The sequence below is a fragment of the Physella acuta genome, unplaced genomic scaffold (genome assembly GCF_028476545.2).
Source record: "Physella acuta isolate Inbredline_101_S28 unplaced genomic scaffold, ASM2847654v3 ptg000934l, whole genome shotgun sequence".
Lineage (NCBI taxonomy): Eukaryota > Metazoa > Mollusca > Gastropoda > Physidae > Physella > Physella acuta.
This window is the reverse complement of record NW_026732451.1, coordinates 101,790-124,891: the sequence shown is the minus strand read 5'-3', so window position 1 is coordinate 124,891 and position 23,102 is coordinate 101,790. Positions and strand designations below refer to the sequence as shown.

General features: G+C 43.2%; 1 protein-coding gene across 4 annotated transcripts in view; it reads left to right on the top strand.

Annotated features, from left to right (window-relative positions):
- Positions 1–23,102, top strand: part of LOC131953625 (uncharacterized) — a 59,957-nt gene that overhangs the window by 15,552 nt on the left and 21,303 nt on the right. For 3 of the 4 annotated variants that reach the window (XM_059316897.1, XM_059316898.1, XM_059316895.1), the window contains exon 2: positions 11,237–11,486. In XM_059316897.1, the coding sequence (XP_059172880.1) occupies positions 11,396–11,486 (91 nt within the window). In that variant the 5' untranslated portion in view covers positions 11,237–11,395. Of the gene's footprint in view, positions 1–11,233; positions 11,487–23,102 lie in introns of all 4 variants that reach the window. The other variant, XM_059316896.1, reaches the window with a different exon arrangement.

Below are 23,102 nucleotides of genomic sequence, written 5' to 3'. Positions count from 1 at the left end.
TATGGGGCCGGATGGGGCCAGTGGTTGTATGGGGCCAGTGGTTGTATGGGGCCAGTGGTTGTATGGGGCCAGTGGCTGTATGGGGCCAGCGGTTGTATGGGGCCAGTGGTTGTATGGGGCCAGCGGTTGTATGGGGCCAGTGGTTGTATGGGGCCAGCGGTTGTATGGGGCCAGTGGTTGTATGGGGCTAGTGGTTGTATGGGGCCAGTGGTTGTATGGGGCCAGTGGTTGTATGGGGCCAGTGGTTGTATGGGGCCAGTGGTTGTATGGGGCCAGTATGGGGCCAGTGGTTGTATGGGGCCAGTGGTCGTATGGGGCCAGTGGTTGTATGGGGCCAGTGGTTGTATGGGGCCAGTGGTTGTATGGGGCCAGTGGTTGTATGGGGCCAGTGGTTGTATGGGGCCAGTGGTTGTATGGGGCCAGTGGTTGTATGGGGCCAGTGGCTGTATGGGGCCAGTGGTTGTATGGGGCCCGTGGTTGTATGGGGCCGTATGGGGCCAGTGGTTGTATGGGGCCAGTGGTTGTATGGGGCCGTATGGGGCCAGTGGTTGTATGGGGCCAGTGGTTGTATGGGGCCAGTGGCTGTATGGGGCCGTATGGGGCCAGTGGTTGTATGGGGCCAGTGGCTGTATGGGGCCGTATGGGGCCAGTGGTTGTATGGGGCCAGTGGTTGTATGGGGCCAGTGGCTGTATGGGGCCGTATGGGGCCAGTGGTTGTATGGGGCCAGTGGCTGTATGGGGCCGTATGGGGCCAGTGGTTGCATGGGGCCAGTGGTTGTATGGGGCCAGTGGTTGTATGGGGCCAGTGGTTGTATGGGGCCAGTGGTTGTATGGGGCCAGTGGTTGTATGGGGCCAGTGGTTGTATGGGGCCAGTGGTTGTATGGGGCCGTATGGGGCCAGTGGTTGTATGGGGCCAGTGGTTGTATGGGGCCAGTATGGGGCCAGTGGTTGTATGGGGCCAGTGGTTGTATGGGACTAGTGGTTGTATGGGGCCGTATGGGGCCAGTGGTTGTATGGGGCCAGTGGTTGTATGGGGCTAGTGGTTGTATGGGGCCAGTGGTTGTATGGGGCTAGTGGTTGTATGGGGCCAGTGGTTGTATGGGGCCAGTGGTTGTATGGGGCCAGTATGGGGCCAGTGGTTGTATGGGGCCAGTGGTCGTATGGGGCCAGCGGTTGTATGGGGCCAGTAGTTGTATGGGGCCGTATGGGGCCAGTGGTTGTATGGGGCCAGTGGTTGTATGGGGCTAGTGGTTGTATGGGGCCAGTATGGGGCCAGTGGTTGTATGGGGCCGTATGGGGCCAGTGGTTGTATGGGGCCAGTGGTTGTATGGGGCCAGTGGTTGTATGGGGCCAGTGGTTGTATGGGGCCAGTGGTTGTATGGGGCCAGTGGCTTTATGGGGCCAGTGGCTGTATGGGGCCGTATGGGGCCAGTGGCTGTATGGGGCCGTATGGGGCCAGTGGTTGTATGGGGCCGTATGGGGCCAGTGGTTGTATGGGGCCGTATGGGGCCAGTGGTTGTATGGGGCCAGTGGTTGTATGGGGCCAGTGGTTGTATAGGGCCAGTGGTTGTATGGGGCCAGTGGTTGTATGGGGCCAGTGGTTGTATGGGACCGTATGGGGCCAGTGGTTGTATGGGGCCAGTGGTTGTATGGGGCCGTATGGGGCCAGTGGTTGTATGGGGCCAGTGGTTGTATGGGGCTAGTGGTTGTATGGGGCCAGTATGGGGCCAGTGGTTGTATGGGGCCGTATGGGGCCAGTGGTTGTATGGGGCCGTATGGGGCCAGTGGTTGTATGGGGCCAGTGGTTATATGGGGCTAGTGGTTGTATGGGGCCAGTATGGGGCCAGTGGTTGTATGGGGCCGTATGGGGCCAGTGGTTGTATGGGGCCAGTGGTTGTATAGGGCCGTATGGGGCCAGTGGTTGTATGGGGCCGTATGGGGCCAGTGGTTGTATGGGGCCAGTGGTTGTATAGGGCCGTATGGGGCCAGTGGTTGTATGGGGCCAGTGGTTGTATGGGGCCAGTGGTTGTATGGGGCCAGTGGTTGTATGGGGCCAGTGGTTGTATGGGGCCAGTGGTTGTATGGGGCCAGTGGTTGTATGGGGCCAGTGGTTGTATGGGGCCAGCGGTTGTATGGGGCCAGTGGTTGTATGGGGCCAGTATGGGGCCAGTGGTTGTATGGGGCCAGTGGTTGTATGGGGCCAGCGGTTGTATGGGGCCAGTGGCTGTATGGGGCCGTATGGGGCCAGTGGTTGTATGGGGCCGTATGGGGCCAGTGGTTGTATGGGGCCAGTGGTTGTATGGGGCCAGTGGTTGTATGGGGCCGTATGGGGCCAGTGGTTGTATGGGGCCAGTGGTTGTATGGGGCCAGTGGTTGTATGGGGCCGTATGGGGCCAGTGGTTGTATGGGGCCGTATGGGGCCAGTGGTTGTATGGGGCCAGTGGTTGTATGGGGCCAGTGGTTGTATGGGGCCAGTGGTTGTATGGGGCCAGTGGTTGTATGGGGCCAGTGGTTGTATGGGGCCGTATGGGGCCAGTGGTTGTATGGGGCCAGTGGTTGTATGGGGCCAGTATGGGGCCAGTGGTTGTATGGGGCCAGTGGTTGTATGGGGCCAGTGGTTGTATGGGGCCAGTGGTTGTATGGGGCCGTATGGGGCCAGTGGTTGTATGGGGCCAGTGGTTGTATGGGGCCGTATGGGGCCAGTGGTTGTATGGGGCCAGTGGTTGTATGGGGCCAGTGGTTGTATGGGGCCGTATGGGGCCAGTGGTTGTATGGGGCCAGTGGTTGTATGGGGCCAGTGGTTGTATGGGGCCAGTGGTTGTATGGGGCCAGTGGTTGTATGGGGCCAGTGGTTGTATGGGGCCAGTGGTTGTATGGGGCCAGTGGTTGTATGGGGCCAGTGGTCGTATGGGGCCAGTGGTTGTATGGGCCAGTGGTTGTATGGGGCTAGTGGTTGTATGGGGCCGTATGGGGCCAGTGGTTGTATGGGGCCAGTGGTTGTATGGGGCCAGTGGTTGTATGGGGCCAGTGGTTGTATGGGGCTAGTGGTTGTATGGGGCCAGTGGTTGTATGGGGCCAGTGGTTGTATGGGGCCAGTGGTTGTATGGGGCCAGTGGTTGTATGGGGCCAGTGGTTGTATGGGGCCAGTGGTTGTATGGGGCCAGTGGTTGTATGGGGCCGTATGGGGCCAGTGGTTGTATGGGGCCAGTGGTTGTATGGGGCCAGTGGTTGTATGGGGCCAGTGGTTGTATGGGGCCAGTGGTTGTATGGGGCCAGTTGTTGTATGGGGCCGTATGGGGCCAGTGGTTGTATGGGGCCAGTGGTTGTATGGGGCCAGTGGTTGTATGGGGCCAGTGGTTGTATGGGGCCAGTGGTTGTATGGGGCCGTATGGGGCCAGTGGTTGTATGGGGCCAGTGGTTGTATGGGGCCAGTGGTTGTATGGGGCCAGTGGTTGTATGGGGCCGTATGGGGCCAGTGGTTGTATGGGGCCAGTGGTTGTATGGGGCCAGTGGTTGTATGGGGCCAGTGGTTGTATGGGGCCGTATGGGGCCAGTGGTTGTATGGGGCCAGTGGTTGTATGGGGCCGTATGGGGCCAGTGGTTGTATGGGGCCAGTGGTTGTATGGGGCCAGTGGTTGTATGGGGCCGTATGGGGCCAGTGGTTGTATGGGGCCAGTGGTTGTATGGGGCCAGTGGTTGTATGGGGCCAGTGGCTGTATGGGGCCAGTGGTTGTATGGGGCCAGTGGTTGTATGGGGCCAGTGGTTGTATGGGGCCAGTGGCTGTATGGGGCCAGTGGTTGTATATGCAGAAGGAAGCGTCGCGAGGCTGGGGCGGGGGAGGGAGGGTGCGCACCGTTTTGGAACGGGGGTGACACAAAGAGAAAAAAATTGAAAATATGTAGAACAAATATGCTTTTTGTCTGTTTAAAGAATGATTAGTTCGTTAAAAAGTATCCATGGTACCAACTGACAATCCCGGCAAGGGGCGGGGGAAGGGGGGGGGGGGGTGACACCATGTGGCCAGTAAAGGGATTTCTCGGTAGTGTGGAGTGGAAGGGTTGGATGGATTAGATTTATAACAAGGGATTATAAGATTAAGTTTCATGTGGGCAGGTGTGTAACACATCAGTGGGTGGCAGATGTTAAAGCGGTTAAAAAATAACGTCACAATCATCACGTCCTTTATGCCGGTACAAGACTTGGGACGTCAAACCACAATCATCACGTCCTTTATGCGGGTACAAGACTTGGGACGTCAAACCACAATCATCACGTCCTTTATGCGGGTACAAGACTTGGGACGTCAAACCACAATCATCACGTCTTTTATGCCGGTACAAGACTTGGGACGTCAAACCACAATCATCACGTCCTTTATGCCGGTACAAGACTTGGGACGTCAAACCACAATCATCACGTCCTTTATGCCGGTACAAGACTTGGGACGTCAAACCACAATCATCACGTCTTTTATGCCGGTACAAGACTTGGGACGTCAAACCACAATCATCACGTCCTTTATGCCGGTACAAGACTTGGGACGTCAAACCACAATCATCACGTCCTTTATGCCGGTACAAGACTTGGGACGTCAAACCACAATCATCACGTCCTTTATGCCGGTACAAGACTTGGGACGTCAAACCACAATCATCACGTCCTTTATGCCGGTACAAGACTTGGGACGTCAAACCACAATCATCACGTCCTTTATGCCGGTACAAGACTTGGGACGTCAAACCACAATCATCACGTCCTTTATGCCGGTACAAGACTTGGGACGTCAAACCACAATCATCACGTCCTTTATGCTGGGGCAAGACTTGGGACGTCAAACCACAATCATCACGTCCTTTATGCTGGGGCAAGACTTGGGACGTCAAACCACAATCATCACGTCCTTTATGCGGGTACAAGACTTGGGACGTCAAACCACAATCGTCACGTCCTTTATGCGGGTACAAGACTTGGGACGTCAAACCACAATCATCACGTCCTTTATGCGGGTACAAGACTTGGGACGTCAAACCACAATCATCACGTCCTTTATGCCGGTACAAGACTTGGGACGTCAAACCACAATCATCACGTCCTTTATGCCGGTACAAGACTTGGGACGTCAAACCACAATCATCACGTCCTTTATGCCGGTACAAGACTTGGGACGTCAAACCACAATCATCACGTCCTTTATGCCGGTACAAGACTTGGGACGTCAAACCACAATCATCACGTCCTTTATGCGGGTACAAGACTTGGGACTTCAAACCACAATCACGTCCTTTATGCGGGTACAAGACTTGGGACGTCAAACCACAATCATCACGTTCTTTAGGCTGAAGCCAGACTTGGAGAAGTGTCAGGCAGCCTATGAAAACAATGGCGCCACTTCAAGCGTATCCTGTTTCTAGCAGGTCACCGTGACACCCTACACAGCTGTCAGCCTCCGCCCGTCCCCCTCAATTCCTTATCCCCAACCCGCGCCATCTTGTGTAGGATGTCTGCAAAATAAAAACCGGTCAAATCTCGCGTTACATCATTTCCCGCGGCAACTAGATCACGTTATCTGCTCTTCTCTCTGCTCGCCAGACGTAGAACTTTCTTACCCAGACGTCACGGGGAAGATAACCGCTTAAAATAGTTTTATAATTGCCTCCCCTTATTGGGGCAAGTATGAAACAATTCCCTCCCTTACCAAGATCTTTCAGCACGTCGACTGTGGCTAATCAACCACGTGATTCCCGTATTGATTCCTACACGGGTTTACCTACTTCCTTTTTATCAAACACGTTTCTATACCTCCTATGAATGTATAGAATATGTGCTGCATATATGTCTGGGAGCTAATTCTGTGGGGCTAGGGGAAGGGGGGGAGGCGAGGGGCGATGTAGGAGCCGCCACAAGTCGAGGGTCAAGATTCAACAATTGACATGCATGATCAGCTTTTGTCGGACAACACAAAACACTCACGTGGTCAGGTTTAATTCAATTTCAGTTTGGAGAGGCGTCCAAAGCATTGCATGTAATACTCTAAGGCGGGGTGGAGAGAGAGAGGGGGGGGGGGGGGGGGGGGGGATGGGTCCATGCGGGTTCACGATTTATTACGTTAAGAATATGACGTGGTTAACTGGTATAATAAACTACATAATAAAAGGCTAGGTTCACCACAAGACATGACAAAAGACTAGGTTCTCTAAAGACAAAAGACTACGTTCTCTGTAGAAAAAAACCAGGTTCTCTGTAAACAAAAGACTAGGTTTCCCATAAGTAAAAGACTAGGTTCTCTATAGACAAAAGACTAGGTTCTCTATAGACAAAAGACTAGGTTCTCTATAGACAAAAGACTAGGTTCTCTATAGACAAAAGCCTAGGTTCTCTATAGACAAAAGACTAGGTTCTCTATAGACAAAAGACTAGGTTCTCTATAGACAAAAGACTAGGTTCTCCATAAACAAAAGACTAGGTTCTCTATAGACAAAAGACTAGGTTCTCTATAGACAAAAGACTAGGTTCTCCATAAACAAAAGACTAGGTTCTCTATAGACAAAAGACAAGGTTCTCCATAAACAAAAGACTAGGTTCTCCATAAACAAAAGACTAGGTTCTCTATAGACAAAAGACTAGGTTCTCTATAGACAAAAGACTAGGTTCTCTATAGACAAAAGACTAGGTTCTCCATAAACAAAAGACTAGGTTCTCTATAGACAAAAGACTAGGTTCTCTATAGACAAACGACTAGGTTCTCTATAGAAAAAAGACTAGGTTCTCTATAGACAAAAGACTAGGTTCTCTATAGACAAAAGACTAGGTTCTCCATAAACAAAAGACTAGGTTCTCTATAGACAAACGACTAGGTTCTCTATAGAAAAAAGACTAGGTTCTCTATAGACAAAAGACTAGGTTCTCTATAGACAAAAGACTAGGTTCTCTATAGACAAAAGACTAGGTTCTCCATAAACAAAAGACTAGGTTCTCCATAAACAAAAGACTAGGTTCTCTATAGACAAAAGACTAGGTTCTCCATAAACAAAAGACTAGGTTCTCTATAGACAAAAGACTAGGTTCTCTATAGACAAACGACTAGGTTCTCTATAGAAAAAAGACTAGGTTCTCTATAGACAAAAGACTAGGTTCTCTATAGACAAAAGACTAGGTTCTCCATAAACAAAAGACTAGGTTCTCCATAAACAAACGACTAGGTTCTCTATAGACAAAAGACTAGGTTCTCTATAGACAAAAGACTAGGTTCTCCATAAACAAAAGACTAGGTTCTCTATAGACAAAAGACTAGGTTCTCCACGTCTATTGACCCCCAGACAACGATGCACCACTCTAAGCCTGACATAAGTCTCTATGCTGTGAGCACCTGGGGGCGCCACAGGTAAGAGACGAGATCACCTGGCCGGCTGATGACGTCGGTGGTGTGAATACCCGCCAGGGATGAAGGTGGGGTGTATGGTAACAGCTCATTGCTTTAAGTGGGGTAGGGGAGGGGGGCTTAACCGTGCTCGGTGCATAAAGTGTTAACGTGCGTGTGTGACACTTAAGGTGTGTGTGTGTGTGTTTGTGTGAGTACTAAATTAGCCTTGACATTTATCATATATTTTCTAAAACCGTTTATTTTATAAGCGAGTGAGCCGGCTCCTATGTGTACAGTCACACCTTGTATGGTTTTCTTTAGGTTCGTAGTTAATAGCAGTCATGTATTCATCCTTAATGGCTGTCACTTTCATGTAGCCCTACTTTTGATAACCATTTGAGGTAGCTCTACTTTATGTAACAGTCAGTGCTAGCTCTACTTTATGTAACAGTCAGATGTAGCTCTATTTTATGTAACAGTCAGATGTAGCTCTACTTTATGTAACAGTCAGTGCTAGCTCTACTTTATGTAACAGTCAGATGTAGCTCTATTTTATGTAACAGTCAGATGTAGCTCTATTTTATGTAACAGTCAGATGTAGCTCTACTTTATGTAACAGTCAGTGCTAGCTCTACTTTATGTAACAGTCAGATGTAGCTCTACTTTATGTAACAGTCAGTGCTAGCTCTACTTTATGTAACAGTCAGATGTAGCTCTATTTTATGTAACAGTCAGATGTAGCTGTACTTTATGTAACTTTGGCTGACAGAAACAGGTAGCCAAGTCTTAGACACTTTACAATTAAAGTTCCAGCATGTTACTAAGATAAAGCATGATGAAGCCAGACGTTAATTAAAACTCTCTCTAATTAATCGAGACACCTATCTGCGGTAATTACACACATGTGACGTCATGGTGATTTACTTCTTGCAATCCATGCCATATTTTACGCTGTCTTCCCGGCTGATTAAGTTGGGTTAATTAATTAACTGCACGTTTTTGTCGTCTGTCAGAACGAGGCAATACCCTCGCAGACGTTAGCTGCAGCTCCCGACAAACGCCTGATTGATGGGACATGCGCATTACAATGTTTAGCGTTCATTTCCTGCCTCAAGTGTATTCCACACAGTTGATTTCCTACACTCGAGTTCTAGTTTGTTTTTTCGTTAAACAACAAACAATGCATGGGTTCAATGTACGCACATTCACGTAGTTAAACAATGCATGGGTTCAATGTACGCACATTCAGGTAGTTAATCAACAAACAATGCATGGGTTCAATGTACGCACATTCACGTAGTTAAACAATGCATGGGTTCAATGTACGCACATTCAGGTAGTTAAACAAACAATGCATGGGTTCAATGTACGCACATTCACGTAGTTAAACAATGCATGGGTTCAATGTACGCACATTCAGGTAGTTAATCAACAAACAATGCATGGGTTCAATGTACGCACATTCACGTAGTTAAACAATGCATGGGTTCAATGTACGCACATTCAGGTAGTTAAACAAACAATGCATGGGTTCAATGTACGCACATTCACGTAGTTAAACAATGCATGGGTTCAATGTACGCACATTCAGGTAGTTAAACAAACAATGCATGGGTTCAATGTACGCACATTCAAGCAGTTAAACAACAAACAATGCATGGGTTCAATGTACGCACATTCAAGCAGTTAAACAACAAACAATGCATGGGTTCAATGTACGCACATTCAAGCAGTTAAACAACAAACAATGCATGGGTTCAATGTACGCACATTCAAGCAGTTAAACAACAAACAATGCATGGGTTCAATGTACGCACATTCAAGCAGTTAAACAACAAACAATGCATGGGTTCAATGTACGCACATTCAAGCAGTTAAACAACAAACAATACATGGGTTCAATGTACGCACATTCAGGTAGTTAAACAAACAATGCATGGGTTCAATGTACGCACATTCAGGTAGTTAAACAAACAATGCATGGGTTCAATGTACGCACATTCACGTAGTTAAACAATGCATGGGTTCAATGTACGCACATTCAGGTAGTTAAACAAACAATGCATGGGTTCAATGTACGCACATTCAGGTAGTTAAACAAACAATGCATGGGTTCAATGTACGCACATTCAGGTAGTTAAACAAACAATACATGGGTTCAATGTATGCACATTCGGGTAGTTAAACAAACAATGCATGGGTTCAATGTACGCACATTCAGGTAGTTAAACAAACAATGCATGGGTTCAATGTACGCACATTCAAGCAGTTAAACAAACAATGCATGGGTTCAATGTACGCACATTCAAACAGGATGGGTTAATTCAACATACAAAATTAGAGTTCAATTGCTTTTGTAGATATCACAAAAAACCTAACATTTTTTTCCAAGTTGTTCTGTTGATGCCAACATCTGGTCTATAATATTACTCACTCGTCTCTGTGTTATGTTTACTCCATCCTTTCATCTACTCCCCACACTCTCAACTTACCCCCATCCCTATTTATAATTTGTCTCAACCAATAGTCTACCCCACCCCTATTAATAATGTGTCTCTCTTCATTTTAAATGTTGCACCCGTTCTCTACCCCCCCCCCCAAACACACCACATATGGTAATCGTCTAAGCCTCCATATTGTTCTGACCCCCCCCCCTACCCGTAGCGGTGTATCACCCCCCCCCCCCCTGTTGCCCATCACCTGCCTCCACCGACCAGCTTTGTCTACCTGTGGCCTAATTCAGTAGTTAATCCGTCATAATACCTCGAGACTCTGGCCATATGTAGCCACATGTCGCGGTTGCTACAAAGGTGTAACAATAGCCACATGTGGCGGTAACAAAGATGTAGCACACATCTGTAGTTACCAACAGCAACAAATACATTCATCTGCCTGGGTAACTCTGGGTTAGTCAAAGGTTACATCTGTATAGTCAAATTTCTTTTTAATGTGAGCGAATTTTACGTTTGTCTTTCTTACCTACCCCCCCCCCCCCATTCATACCCTCCCTAACCCCTAATAACGTTTTTCAATGTTTAAAACGACATCAAGGAGGGATGAATCGAGTCTTAGAACTCCACTACAAACGATGAGTAGATCGTATATCTGAATGTACGAAGAAAAACTGAGCCTTGAACTCTACATTAAAAACATAAGTGCTTGTAGAACACAAATATTAGTGACGTAGACAACACAATATCCCTGCTGTATTCGATTGGATATAGGGTTTGACATTCTCTACCGCTGTCGTTGCTTAACTCCATCTAGTTTATCCAGGTAGTCGTTTCAGCTGAATAAGTCAATGGCGGCAATTATTTACTCGTGTATATATATATATATATATATATATATATATATGCTTATTTATGTATATATATGTATATATCTATATATATATATATATAAACATGTATATATACATTTTCATATATATATATATATATATATATATATATATATATATATATATATATATATATATATATATATTTGTGTGTATGTATGTATGTATATGTTTAGCTAGCTCAGTACTACTAGATTGATCTAAATCGTTGACCGAATGAAGTTACTTTTGACATGACTCTTGACTCCTGTCCCCCAATGAAACTTATCCTTGACTCCTGACTCCTCTAGTTGCCACTATCTACTCGACCACCTATGTTCCCCCCTATTGAGCTAAAAATAGTTTCCGAAGCCATCAATTTCCGTCACGCGACTGGGTCTAATAGCACCAGCAGAAAATAATCCCGTGTCACGTGATTTCTGACATTTAGCGATGCCGATTTTTTCTGGAACTCACCATCAACTTAGTTAAAACTGCACTTTCCCCTCTGACCTTTGAATATTCCAGAATTCAAATCTCTCTCCCCAGCAGCCGACAGCCAGCAGTCTCGCGCTATCACCTGTCTATTGTGACGTCACTTCCTGGTTAGCCTCACCTGACTGCAAGTTTCTTCACGTATTGACGTAAGATGAAATCGTATGAGAGAGTTTTTCTTGAGGTCACGTGATAACCGTATCCTGGTATACACGGATGTCCGGGTGGTGGAGGCCAAGAGCTGACAGACAGACCGTCATGACTGGAGTCATGACGTCATCATGGCTGGGACTATTGCTGCTGGCAGGTAAATAACTAGGGTCAACACACAGGGTTTGGCAGGTGTATTGACAGGCGGGCAGGTTTTATTGACAGGCAGGCAGGTTTTATTGACAGGCAGGCAAGTCAACAGACAGGGTCTGGCAAGTTTATTGACAGGCAGGCGGGTTTTCAACTGTCTAGGTTCAACAATCTTAAATCAATTCTTGATGATAGAGAGTATCATCTCTTGTCTATCCACCCCACAAAAAGTCTATCTCAAGAGTACCTCACCCCCTAGCCTACAACCCCCACACATATTCTATCATCCCTAGCCTATCAACCCCACAAAAAGTCAGTCGTCTGTTAATAATATCACGCATACAGTGAGTCTGTCATCTTGAACCTCTAGGAGAATATGTTAAAATATGTTAACATCGATACTCTTATTTTATTTACAAAAGCTCTAATCTCTACTGCGCCTTTTATATTTATAAACAAACACACCATCACTCACACCTATACATCACTTCAACACCAACCACTATTTATCCCCCATCACCCACCCCTAAATACCCCCATCACCCACCCCTAAATACCCCCATCACCCACCCCTATACACCCCCATCACCCACCCCTATAACCCCCCTCACCTAATAATGTTACATTAACTTAACTTAATATTGAAACTGTCGCTGTTAAAATACGATTAAGACTAGTAATGTCACATTAACTTAACTAAAGATTGATAATGCTGCTAGTTTCAAAAAGTTTAAGATCCGCAAAACCTCCGTAAATAATCTAAATATTCACAAAACCTCCTTAAATAATCTAAATATTCACAAAGCCACATAAAATAATCTAAATATTCACAAAACCTCCTTAAATAATCTAAATATTCACAAAGCCACATTAAATAATCCACGCTGACAATGTCACCGATTTAAATAGCTAAAATTGACAATGTCGCTGGTTTGCAACAAAAATAAAGCCCCATATGAGCTTCTGTCCCTCCCCCCCCCCCTCCTCTAAATCCCCGCATGCCTTTTATTCGAGTTTTTACAAATTCATTTTTGCTGGGAAAAATCTCGAAATTTCAAATCAAAGTTGACAGCAACGAAAGGAAAAATTTCTTGAAAATTGTTCAATACGAGAAAAAATATTTTTATTGATTTTTTTTCCATGAACGATGGCGCTACATTTCCTTTTACAGGCATATTCTCTGATATCTGCAACCTGAACCCTAACCCTCACCGAGGATCTGCAACCTGAACCCTAACCCTAACTAAAGAGCTGTTACTTGACCCCAACATGAAAGCTGTAATTTAACCCCTGCTAAAATCTGTCTGTTTGACCCCTAAGCTGATTTGACCTCATTTTTCTCGCAACTTCAAATTTCACAACTGATGTTTTATAAAGCTAGTGAATGAACCAATAAAACTATACTAGCAATTAAAATTTATAAATTATATAATCAAGGTACATTAGAAAACTACAAAATAATTTCCATTAGAAATCTTCAATATCTTGTTCCATTAGAAAACTGCATGATCAAATTCTATTTGAAGACTTCACGATCAAGTTCCATTAGAAAACTACAAAATAAGTTCCATTAGAAAACTACAAAATTAAGTTCCATTAGAGAACTGTCATATTTATCGTTCCGACCACATCATCAAGTTTCAATACAAACCTGCATCATCATCATCTTTCATTACAAAACAAACAACATTTCTTCAGCTCCCTGGTTCAAGGTCGTTGCTTCCATCCAGTGACCCCATCCACAGATCCCTGAGAGCATTTATCTATCTCTTGTCTGGGCTTGTAAAAACAGGCTGGACGGCGCTAGAGCTTGCCGGACGGTGCTAGGGCCTGAGCCGTTGTGTAAGTGAATCGAATCCATCGCTCATGTGGTTAATGGATCGTTCTGATGTCAGGTTATGCTTGGTGGTTAATGGACCGTTGTCAGGTTAGGCTTGGTGGTTAATGGATCGTTCTGATGGTAGGTTAGGCTTGGTGGTTAATGGATCGTTCTGATGTCAGGTTAGGCTTGGTGGTTAATGGATCGTTCTGATGTCAGGTTAGGCTTGGTGGTTAATGGATCTTTAGGCTTGGTGGTTAATGGATCGTTCTGATGTCAGGTTAGGCTTGGTGGTTAATGGATCGTTCTAATGTTAGGTTAGGCTTGGTGGTTAATGGATCGTTCTGATGTCAGGTTAGGCTTGGTGGTTAATGGATCGTTAGGCTTGGTGGTTAATGGATCGTTCTGATGTCAGGTTAGGCTTGGTGGTTAATGGATCGTTCTGATGTCAGGTTAGACTTGGTGGTTAATGGATCGTTCTGATGTCAGGTTAGGCTTGGTGGTTAATAGATCGTTCTGATGTCAAGTTAGGCTTGGTGGTTAATGGATCGTTCTGATGTTAGGTTAGGCTTGGTGGTTAATGGATCGTTGTGATGTCAGGTTAGGCTTGGTGGTTAATGGATCGTTGTGATGTCAGGTTAGGCTTGGTGGTTAATGGATCGTTCTAATGTCAAGTAAGGCTTGGTGGTTAATGGATCGTTCTAATGTTAGATTAGGCTTGGTGGTTAATGGATCGTTGTGATGTCAGGTTAGGCTTGGTTGTTAATGGATCTTTAGGCTTGGTGGTTAATGGATCGTTGTGATGTCAGGTTAGGCTTGGTGGTTAATGGATCGTTCTGATGTCAGGTTAGGCTTGGTTGTTAATGGATCTTTAGGCTTGGTGGTTAATGGATCGTTCTGATGTCAGGTTAGGCTTGGAGTCACAAGCGCCCACTGTCGGCTGACTGGTCTACACGACAGTAGAGCCTCGTTTTGGTCGGAGGGAGGGGGTGGAGGGGCGGGGTTTTATTAGTTAACTTGTCAGAACAGTAATTACGATTACATCAATGTATTATGTAATCACAGTAAGGTATTATGTGATTACATCAATGCATCATGTGATTACACCAATGAATTATGTGATTACATAATTGTATTATGTGATTACATCAATGTATTATGTGAATTTTCTTTCCCCCAGTTTTAAACGAAAAAAAGGTTTCATAGATAATGGATTGATAGATAATGGGTCAATAGATTATGGGTTGATAGATAATGTATTAAAAGATAACAGGTTGATAGAAAACAGGTTGAGAGATAACAGGTTGAGAGATACTGATAAATGGTTGTTGGATCCTTGCATGCCGAAAGGGTATAAATAACACATAGGGTTTACACGCCAACCCCAACATGTACACAAACACACACTATACACAAAACAGCTTCTCCCTCCCCTCCCCCACTTTACCCACACATACTAACTTTTATACTCGTCTGTAAACACACATTCACACAAACACCAGAGCCTTTGCTATTGAATAACAAAAGATGGCCATTTAAAACAAGTCAACAAGTCGTGCGTTAAAAGTTTAAAAAAAAACCTCATGTGTACAATATGAGAGTAACCAAGGATATCAAATGTGGTATGTAAACAACATGATTTATTATCAGATCACAAGCTCAGCTTAAACATAAGGTGTTTGTTTTGACTTCAATCCCGCAAAATACTAGCCTCACATAAAATACACGCGACACATAATACACGCCACACATAATACACGCCGCACATAATACACGCCGCACACAAAATACCTGCCTCACACAATACAAGCCAAACAAACTAACCACACAACACTAACCACACACATCAACTTGATTCACACTAGTAATGTTTTACAACTTTTGTTTTAAAACCACTTCATGACTCAAGTACAATAATATTGCCCCTCCCCATCGCCACCCTGTCGGTACCCCCCTCCCCCTCAAATCTTCTCGCGTTAGGGAAGAGTACTCGAACCAACCCCTCGTGTATGACGTCATTGATTTGTTTTTGCCACTTCTGCAACTCAGGCTAGGAATTAGTTTTTCACCAGCGGAGAATGGCGCAAGTGTTTGCTTGCTTTCAAAACAAAACCCAGGCCACGTCATGCGCTGCATCCAACGTCTTATCACAACTGCAGATTATCGGCAACTAAATTTGATGGGCTAGGATTTATCTTATTTATTTCATATTTGTGACGCCATTTTTTTATGCCTCGCTTATCCCCCTTACCCTCCCCTTAAAACATTTTTTTTCGTCGAGTGAAAAATTTTCATTTCAAATATTCTCATGAACGAATCTATTTACGAATCATTTCTTCTGGGCTTGTCCTGTAGCCACTGATTTACACGTGCCTCGGTGGTTAGTGTTGGTGTGTTCATAGCTTCACGGACCTGGCACGGGAGATGTAGGTTAGGGTTAATTTGGGCTGTTTCATTTCCAAATTCCTTCATCAATATGGATTAGAGGGTCGCTGAATAAATCAATGCCTTAACACGACACATCGTAACCACGTTGTCGCTTTAAAACATTAACACGAACTCCAAACTTTTCACTAAACCCGCAAAACAAACCCCATAATATTTCATACTAAACCCACAAAACGAACCCCATATTTTCTACTAAACCCACAAAACTAACCCCCTATTTTCTACTAAACCAACAAAATTAACTGCATATTTCCTACTAAACCAACAAAACTAACCCCATATTTTCTACTAAACCCACAAAATTAACTCCATATTTTCTACTAAACCCACACAATTAACTCCATATTTTCTACTAAACCCACAAAATTAACTCCATATTTTCTACTAAACCCACAAAATTAACTCCATATTTTCTACTAAACCCACAAAATTAACTCCATATTTTCTACTAAACCCACACAATTAACTCCATATTTTCTACTAAACCCACAAAATTAACTCCATATTTTCTACTAAGCCCACACAATTAACTCCATATTTTCTACTAAACCCACAAAATTAACTCCATATTTTCTACTAAACCCACAAAATTAACTCCATATTTTCTACTAAACCCACAAAATTAACCCCATATTTCCTACTAAACCCACAAAACTAACCCCATATTTTCTACTAAACCCACACAATTAACTCCATATTTTCTACTAAACCCACAAAATTAACTCCATATTTTCTACTAAACCCACACAATTAACTCCATATTTTCTACTAAACCCACAAAATTAACTCCATATTTTCTACTAAACCCACACAATTAACTCCATATTTTCTACTAAACCCACAAAATTAACTCCATATTTTCTACTAAACCCACAAAATTAACTCCATATTTTCTACTAAACCCACAAAATTAACTCCAAATTTTCTACTTAACCCACAAAACTAACCCCATATTTTCTACTAAACCAACAAAATTAACTCCATATTTTCTACTAAACCCACACAATTAACTCCATATTTTCTACTAAACCCACACAATTAACTCCAAATTTTCTACTAAACCCACAAAACTAACCCCATATTTCCTACTAAACCCACGCCACAAACCCTAAACATCTCAACCCCTTGCACCAAGCCCAAACAGAACTCTAAACTTAAACCTCCGGGTAATCAGCACTATTGAAGTCCAGGACAGATAGCTTCTGTTGTATGGCTAAAACAAATAATTGCAAGAGTTGATAATACAATGCCTGACAGTTCTGTTGTATGGCTAAAACAAGTAATTGCTAGAGTTGATAATACAAGGCCTGACAGTTCTGTAGTATGGCTAAAACAAGTAATTGCTAGAGTTGATAATACAAGGCCTGACAGTTGTGTTGTATGGCTAAAACAAGTAATTGCTAGAGTTGATAATACAAGGCCTGACAGTTCTGTTGTATGGCTAAAACAAGGCTAGAGTTGATAATACAAGGCCTAACAGTTCTGTTGGATGGCTAAAACAAGTAATTGCTAGAGTTGATAATACAAGGCCTGACAATTGTGTTGTATGGCTAAAACAAGTAATTGCAAGAGTTGATAATACAAGGCCTGACAGCCTGAAGTAAATAAACATCTGAGTGAGCACATGATGGACGTGCACACTGCCGGCCTGCACCACTGGGTACTCACTATCTGCGTGCTGCGTTTTTTATTCTGTTTATTGTGTAACAGGTAGAGGCTAAATATAGCTCGCGTGTGCATTCTCCCGGTGGTTCCCGGATAAAGGTGTGGTCTCTGTTGTAATCTGTTGGCATCCTGGCTGAGAGTTGTGTGTCTGTTGCTGTGTTGGTCTGTGTGTTTGTTGGTCTGTGTGTCTGTTGCTGTGTTGGTCTGTGTGTCTGTTTGTGTGTTGGTCTGAGTGTTTGTTGGTGTGTTGGTCTGTGTCTGTTGGTGTGCTGGTCTGTGTGTTTGTTGGTGTGTTGGTCTGTGTGTCTGTCTATTGGTGTGTTGGTCTGTGTGTTTGTTGGTGTGTTGGTCTGTGTGTTTGTTGGTGTGTTGGTCTGTGTGTCTGTTGGTGTGTTGGTCTGTGTGTCTGTTTGGTGTTGGTCTGTGTGTTTGTCTGTTGGTGTGTCGGTCTGTGTGTCTGTGTGTGTTGGTCTGTGTGTTTGTTGGTGTGTTGGTATTTGTGTTTGTTGGTATGTTGGTCTGTGTGGTTGTTGGTCTGTGTGTTTGTTGGTGTGTTGGTCTGTGTGTCTGTTGGTGTGTTGGTCGGTGTGTCTGTTGGTGTGTTGGTCGGTGTGTCTGTTGGTGTGTTGGTGTGTCTGTCAGTTTGGTGTTGGTCTGTGTGTTTGTCTGTTGGTGTGTTGGTCTGTGTGTCTGTGTGTTGGTCCGTTTGTCTGTTTGTGTGTTGGTCCGTTTGTCTGTTGGTGTGTTGGTCTGTGCGTATTTCTATATAAGTGTGTAGATCTGTACGTTGATGGTCTATGTGTGTCTGTTTCTTTCTGTTTGTATAATCTTTCGTTTTCCTCTCTATGATAGCGTGTGTAAATCCCTCCTGTGTCTTTTAGGGTAGTATCTCTGTTCTATCTGTCTAGTATCTCCATTCTATCTGTGTAGTATCTCTATTCTATCTGTCTATTATCTCTTTTCTATCTGTCTAGTATCTCTATTCTATCTGTGTAGTATCTCTATTCTATCTGTCTATTATCTCTTTATTATATGTCTATTACCTCTATTCTATCAGTCTATTATCTCTATTCTATCAGTCTATTACCTCTATTCTATCAGTCTATTATCTCTATTCTATCTGTCTATTATCTCTATTCTATCAGTCTATTATCTCTATTCTATCTGTCTATTATCTCTATTCTATCAGTCTATTATCTCTATTCTATCAGTCTATTATCTCTATTCTATCTGTCTATTATCTCTATTCTATCAGTCTATTATCTCTATTCTATCTGTCTATTATCTCTATTCTATCAGTCTATTATCTCTATTCTATCAGTCTATTATCTCTATTCTATCAGTCTGAGCTGAGTTTATCTTTATTCCCTCAGAAATGACCTTCACCTTGTAATGTGCATCAATTTTACCATCCGTTTATTTGTACAATCATCCATACTCAGCTATTCGTTGGCTTAATTTTCCTTCTATCGTATTAATCATTTAGAACCCACTTATGAGTTTTCATCAGATAAAACCATAAGCTTAAAATGAAATTGACACACTAATCTTTAAAATTATCAAATTCATTTTTCATGTGTTAGCTTAACTACTTGACGGTGTTATTTTTTATCAGTTAACTTCACTTTAATACAAGCCAGAGAATTTCGTAAACATGAACAGAAGATCTTGATTACGGTAAACATTAATAGGAAATCTTGATTACAGTAAACATTAATAGGAAACCGTGATTACAGTAAACATTAATAGGAAACCTTGATTACAGTAAACATTAATAGGAAACCTTGATTACAGTAATTGTTGCCTGTACGTCTTGATTATAGTCAACATTACCAGATTGTCTTGGTTATAATTAGCAACAATTATTACCTCGAAACATTGCAATCAATGATTAACCATTTACCTCGGAATTTTGGAATCTTCATGACTACAAACTTGTATTACTGCGACATTTCATGACTGCGGATCTATATGACTGCTATATTTTATGACTGCGGCCGTTGATGACTGCAGATCTATATGATTGTGACTGTTGATGAGAGCAGACCTATATGACTGCGGACCTTTATGACTGCAGACCTCTATGACTGCAGACCAATATGACTGCGGCCGTTGATGCCCCTGTACAATCAATGAAGCACAATTAGAGAGACTATGCCAGTAGCACTGCCCACATAGTGATCTGCCCCTGTGGCCTAATGGATGATAATTTCCCTCCTCAAACGACAGATATTTATTTTAGATTAGGGAAAAATGTAAGAAAATGGTTTGAAAGCCCTAATAGCAGAAATTGTCATTTGGCCTTTCAAACTTTTAACAAAACGAAAAGAAAACAAAATTTTCGAGTAAAAATAACAAGAAAACAGAATAAAAATAAAATAAAAATAGAATGGCGAAAAAAAAAAAAATCAAGAATATTTTTTACCCCATTAGCTTTAAACCATTCAGACAAAATTTTTAAAGCCTAGTTTTGAGTTGCCATAATTTGGTAGAACTTCTATAAAGCTTTTAACTACGGAAGCGGTTCAACAGTTCCTTGTACTACTAATTCTTTCTGCTATTTGTTCCAAGTGCAACACAGTCTTTTTCGCTACTTCTTTTTACTATTATATTTATTTATTATTTTTTATTCTTTGTACTATTATATTTAAGAGTTGCTTGTAGCACAAAGTTCCGTGTTGATGTTGTAATGACTCCTTGGAGCACAAAGTTCCGTGTAGATGTTGTAATAATTCCTTGGAGCACAAAGTTTGTGTTCGTCTGTTAGATCATGCAGACACGCTATACATAAATCATCTTAATGTTGATGTCAACATTCTCTGTACAAATCATGTGATCAAGGTGGAATACGACATCTTATGGCACTGTACTACAGAACACATCACAATACAACACATCACAACACATCTCAACATAACACAGCACACCACGACACACGGTAACACAACACAATAAACAACAACACGCTACTACACAAAAGAACACACCGCAAAACGTAGCACAATACAGGACATACAACACAACAGAGCAGAGTACGACTCTATTCTTGTGTACTCATCTCACATGTTAGTTCTACGCCCTAGGTACTGTAAACTATAGTTCTACGCCCTAGGTACTGTAAACTATAGTTCTACGCCCTAGGTACTGTAAACTATAGTTCTACGCCCTAGGTACTGTAAACTATCTAGTTTAATCAACGCCTTATTAAACCCGTCAACTACGCCGTTTACTAGATTCTAGATCTGGGTAAAAAAGTTATAAAATAAATAATATCGATTTATAAACGCTCAGTTGTTGATGTTGTTTTTTTTTAAAAACTAATCCGGAACAAATACCCGTAACTCTCATAGGAAAATCCCCATAACTCTACTTGTAAAATTCCCATCATTCCTCTAATAGAATGGCAAAAACTGCTACCAGAATCCACAAAATTAAGAATTTCCTCCCTGCAAAGATTTCCCGTGACAGGATTAGACAAGAGCTAAGAGAAATCAAGTGAAACGTTTCATTAAATGAACATAAAACTGCTCAGGTTACCTGCCAGGTGCTCCCTCGGCTAGTAGAAGGTGAGCACATTCTGCACGCGACCAACCCCAACCATACACAGCCCGGCTTTTTTCTCTCGCTAAATGTGAACGTTTGAGTTAATAGTTCGTGGCCTGATTGCCTTGGCTGGAGTTAATGAAGTAATTGTAGGAAGGAGTAGCGTAGGAAAAGTTTCCAGAGATTTGAAAAGAATGTCTTCCACACTTCTGGCATCAACCAAACACAATTTCTCAAACTTTGACAGGACTTAAGGAGTGCTTAGGGTGTGTACGTTGAATGTGTATCAGGGTGTGTGCCAGAATGTGTACCAGAATGTGTACCAGAATGTGTAGCAGGGTGTGTACGTTGAATGTGTATCAGGTTGTGTGCCAGAATGTATACCAGAATGTGTACATTGAATGTGTACTGAGTATTTATATCGTGAAGATGTACATGGACTGTATACGTGGAGTCTGTGATTGGAATGGGGAACTTTGATTTATATACCTGGAATGTACTCCTTGAAAGGATACATAAATTTGTACGAGAATGTGTACCAGAATGTGTACCAGAATGTGTACCAGAATGTGTACCAGAATGTGTACCAGAATGTGTACCAGAATATTACGAGAAAGTGTACCAGAATGTGTACGAGAAAGTGTACGCGAATGTGTACGAGAATATGTAACACAATGTGTACGAGAATGTGTACCAGAATGTGTACGGGAATGTGTACGAGAATATGTACGGGAATGTGTAGAGTTTTGCCGGAAGTTACACGTGCCCTCCTCTACATCCCCTTCAGGTATCCGAAAGAAACCCTGTGTAGGCCTACATCTAACGCAAACTTAGAATGTTGAGCTTGAAAATGTATAAAACTTTACTTACACAGTCTTATAAAACTGTCTCATAGTATTTCTGTCTAAGTCGAATTGTTATTTACCAACAATGACATAGTTGTGGCTTTGTCATACGTTGTTGAGTCAGCATCAGACTTGACAGCAGAAGACCAACTTAGACATCACCATAGTCAAGTTTTAACCATTGGACGGACGCCTGTGATCACGTGATTGAGTATTGTGATCATGTGACTGGTCACCATGGTCACGTGACTGACCGCACCGATCACGTAACTGACCGCACCGATCACGTAACTGACCGCACCGATCACGTAACTGACCGCACCGATCACGTAACTAATCGCAACCATCACGTAACTGACCGCACCGATCACGTAACTGACCGCACCGATCACGTAACTAATCGCAACCATCACGTAACTGACCGCACCGATCACGTAACTAATCGCAATTATCACGTAACTAATCGCAATCATCACGTGACTGAAAACTTAAATCCCGTGACATACCAAACGTCTGTAGAAGATCGACCATCACAGTAGCCTATCCCTAGACGCCAGTACTTGCTTAAGACATCAAACCCTAGCTTAGCCCTACACCCAAACACAACTCGGAACAACATCTTTTATTTTTTTACCTTCAATAATTGGACTCACCCCGGAGCTATCCCCCACCCTGCCCTTCCCAATATTCTTTTAATATGCTTCGCTTCTTCCCAGAGGAATAACAATTAGCCCCTTCCCCCCTCCCCGTTCCCGTATAATTAGTAGTACTGTAAAGTTACCAGTTTAAAAGGTAATTTGAGAAGAACCGAATCATCCAATTACAGCAAATTGAATGTGAACATCGGCTGTGTTAACTATAATAATATATTTTATTAAGCATTTTACCAGATTAATATTATACTTGTCATGTACACGACAAATAGATAAAGTGTTTCTCACACAAAAATCGTTCATTTAATATCAAGTGGGACATACTTTCAGACAACAGTATTGTTTCTTGTATAATATCGTTAGTGTCTCCTAAATTTCAATTATATTGTCCCCTACAAATTATTGGTATCATTCCCTACATATTACTGGTATTGTCCACTACCTATCACTGGTATTGTCCCCTACATATTACTGGTATTGTCCCCTACATATTACTGGTATTGTCCCCTAAGTAGAGCCCCCCCCCATAATGTCCCCTTCATATCACTGGTATTGTCCCCTACCTATCACTGGTATTGTCCCCTACATATCACTGGTATTGTCCCCTACAAATTACTGGTATTGTCCCCTACCTATCACTGGTATTGTCC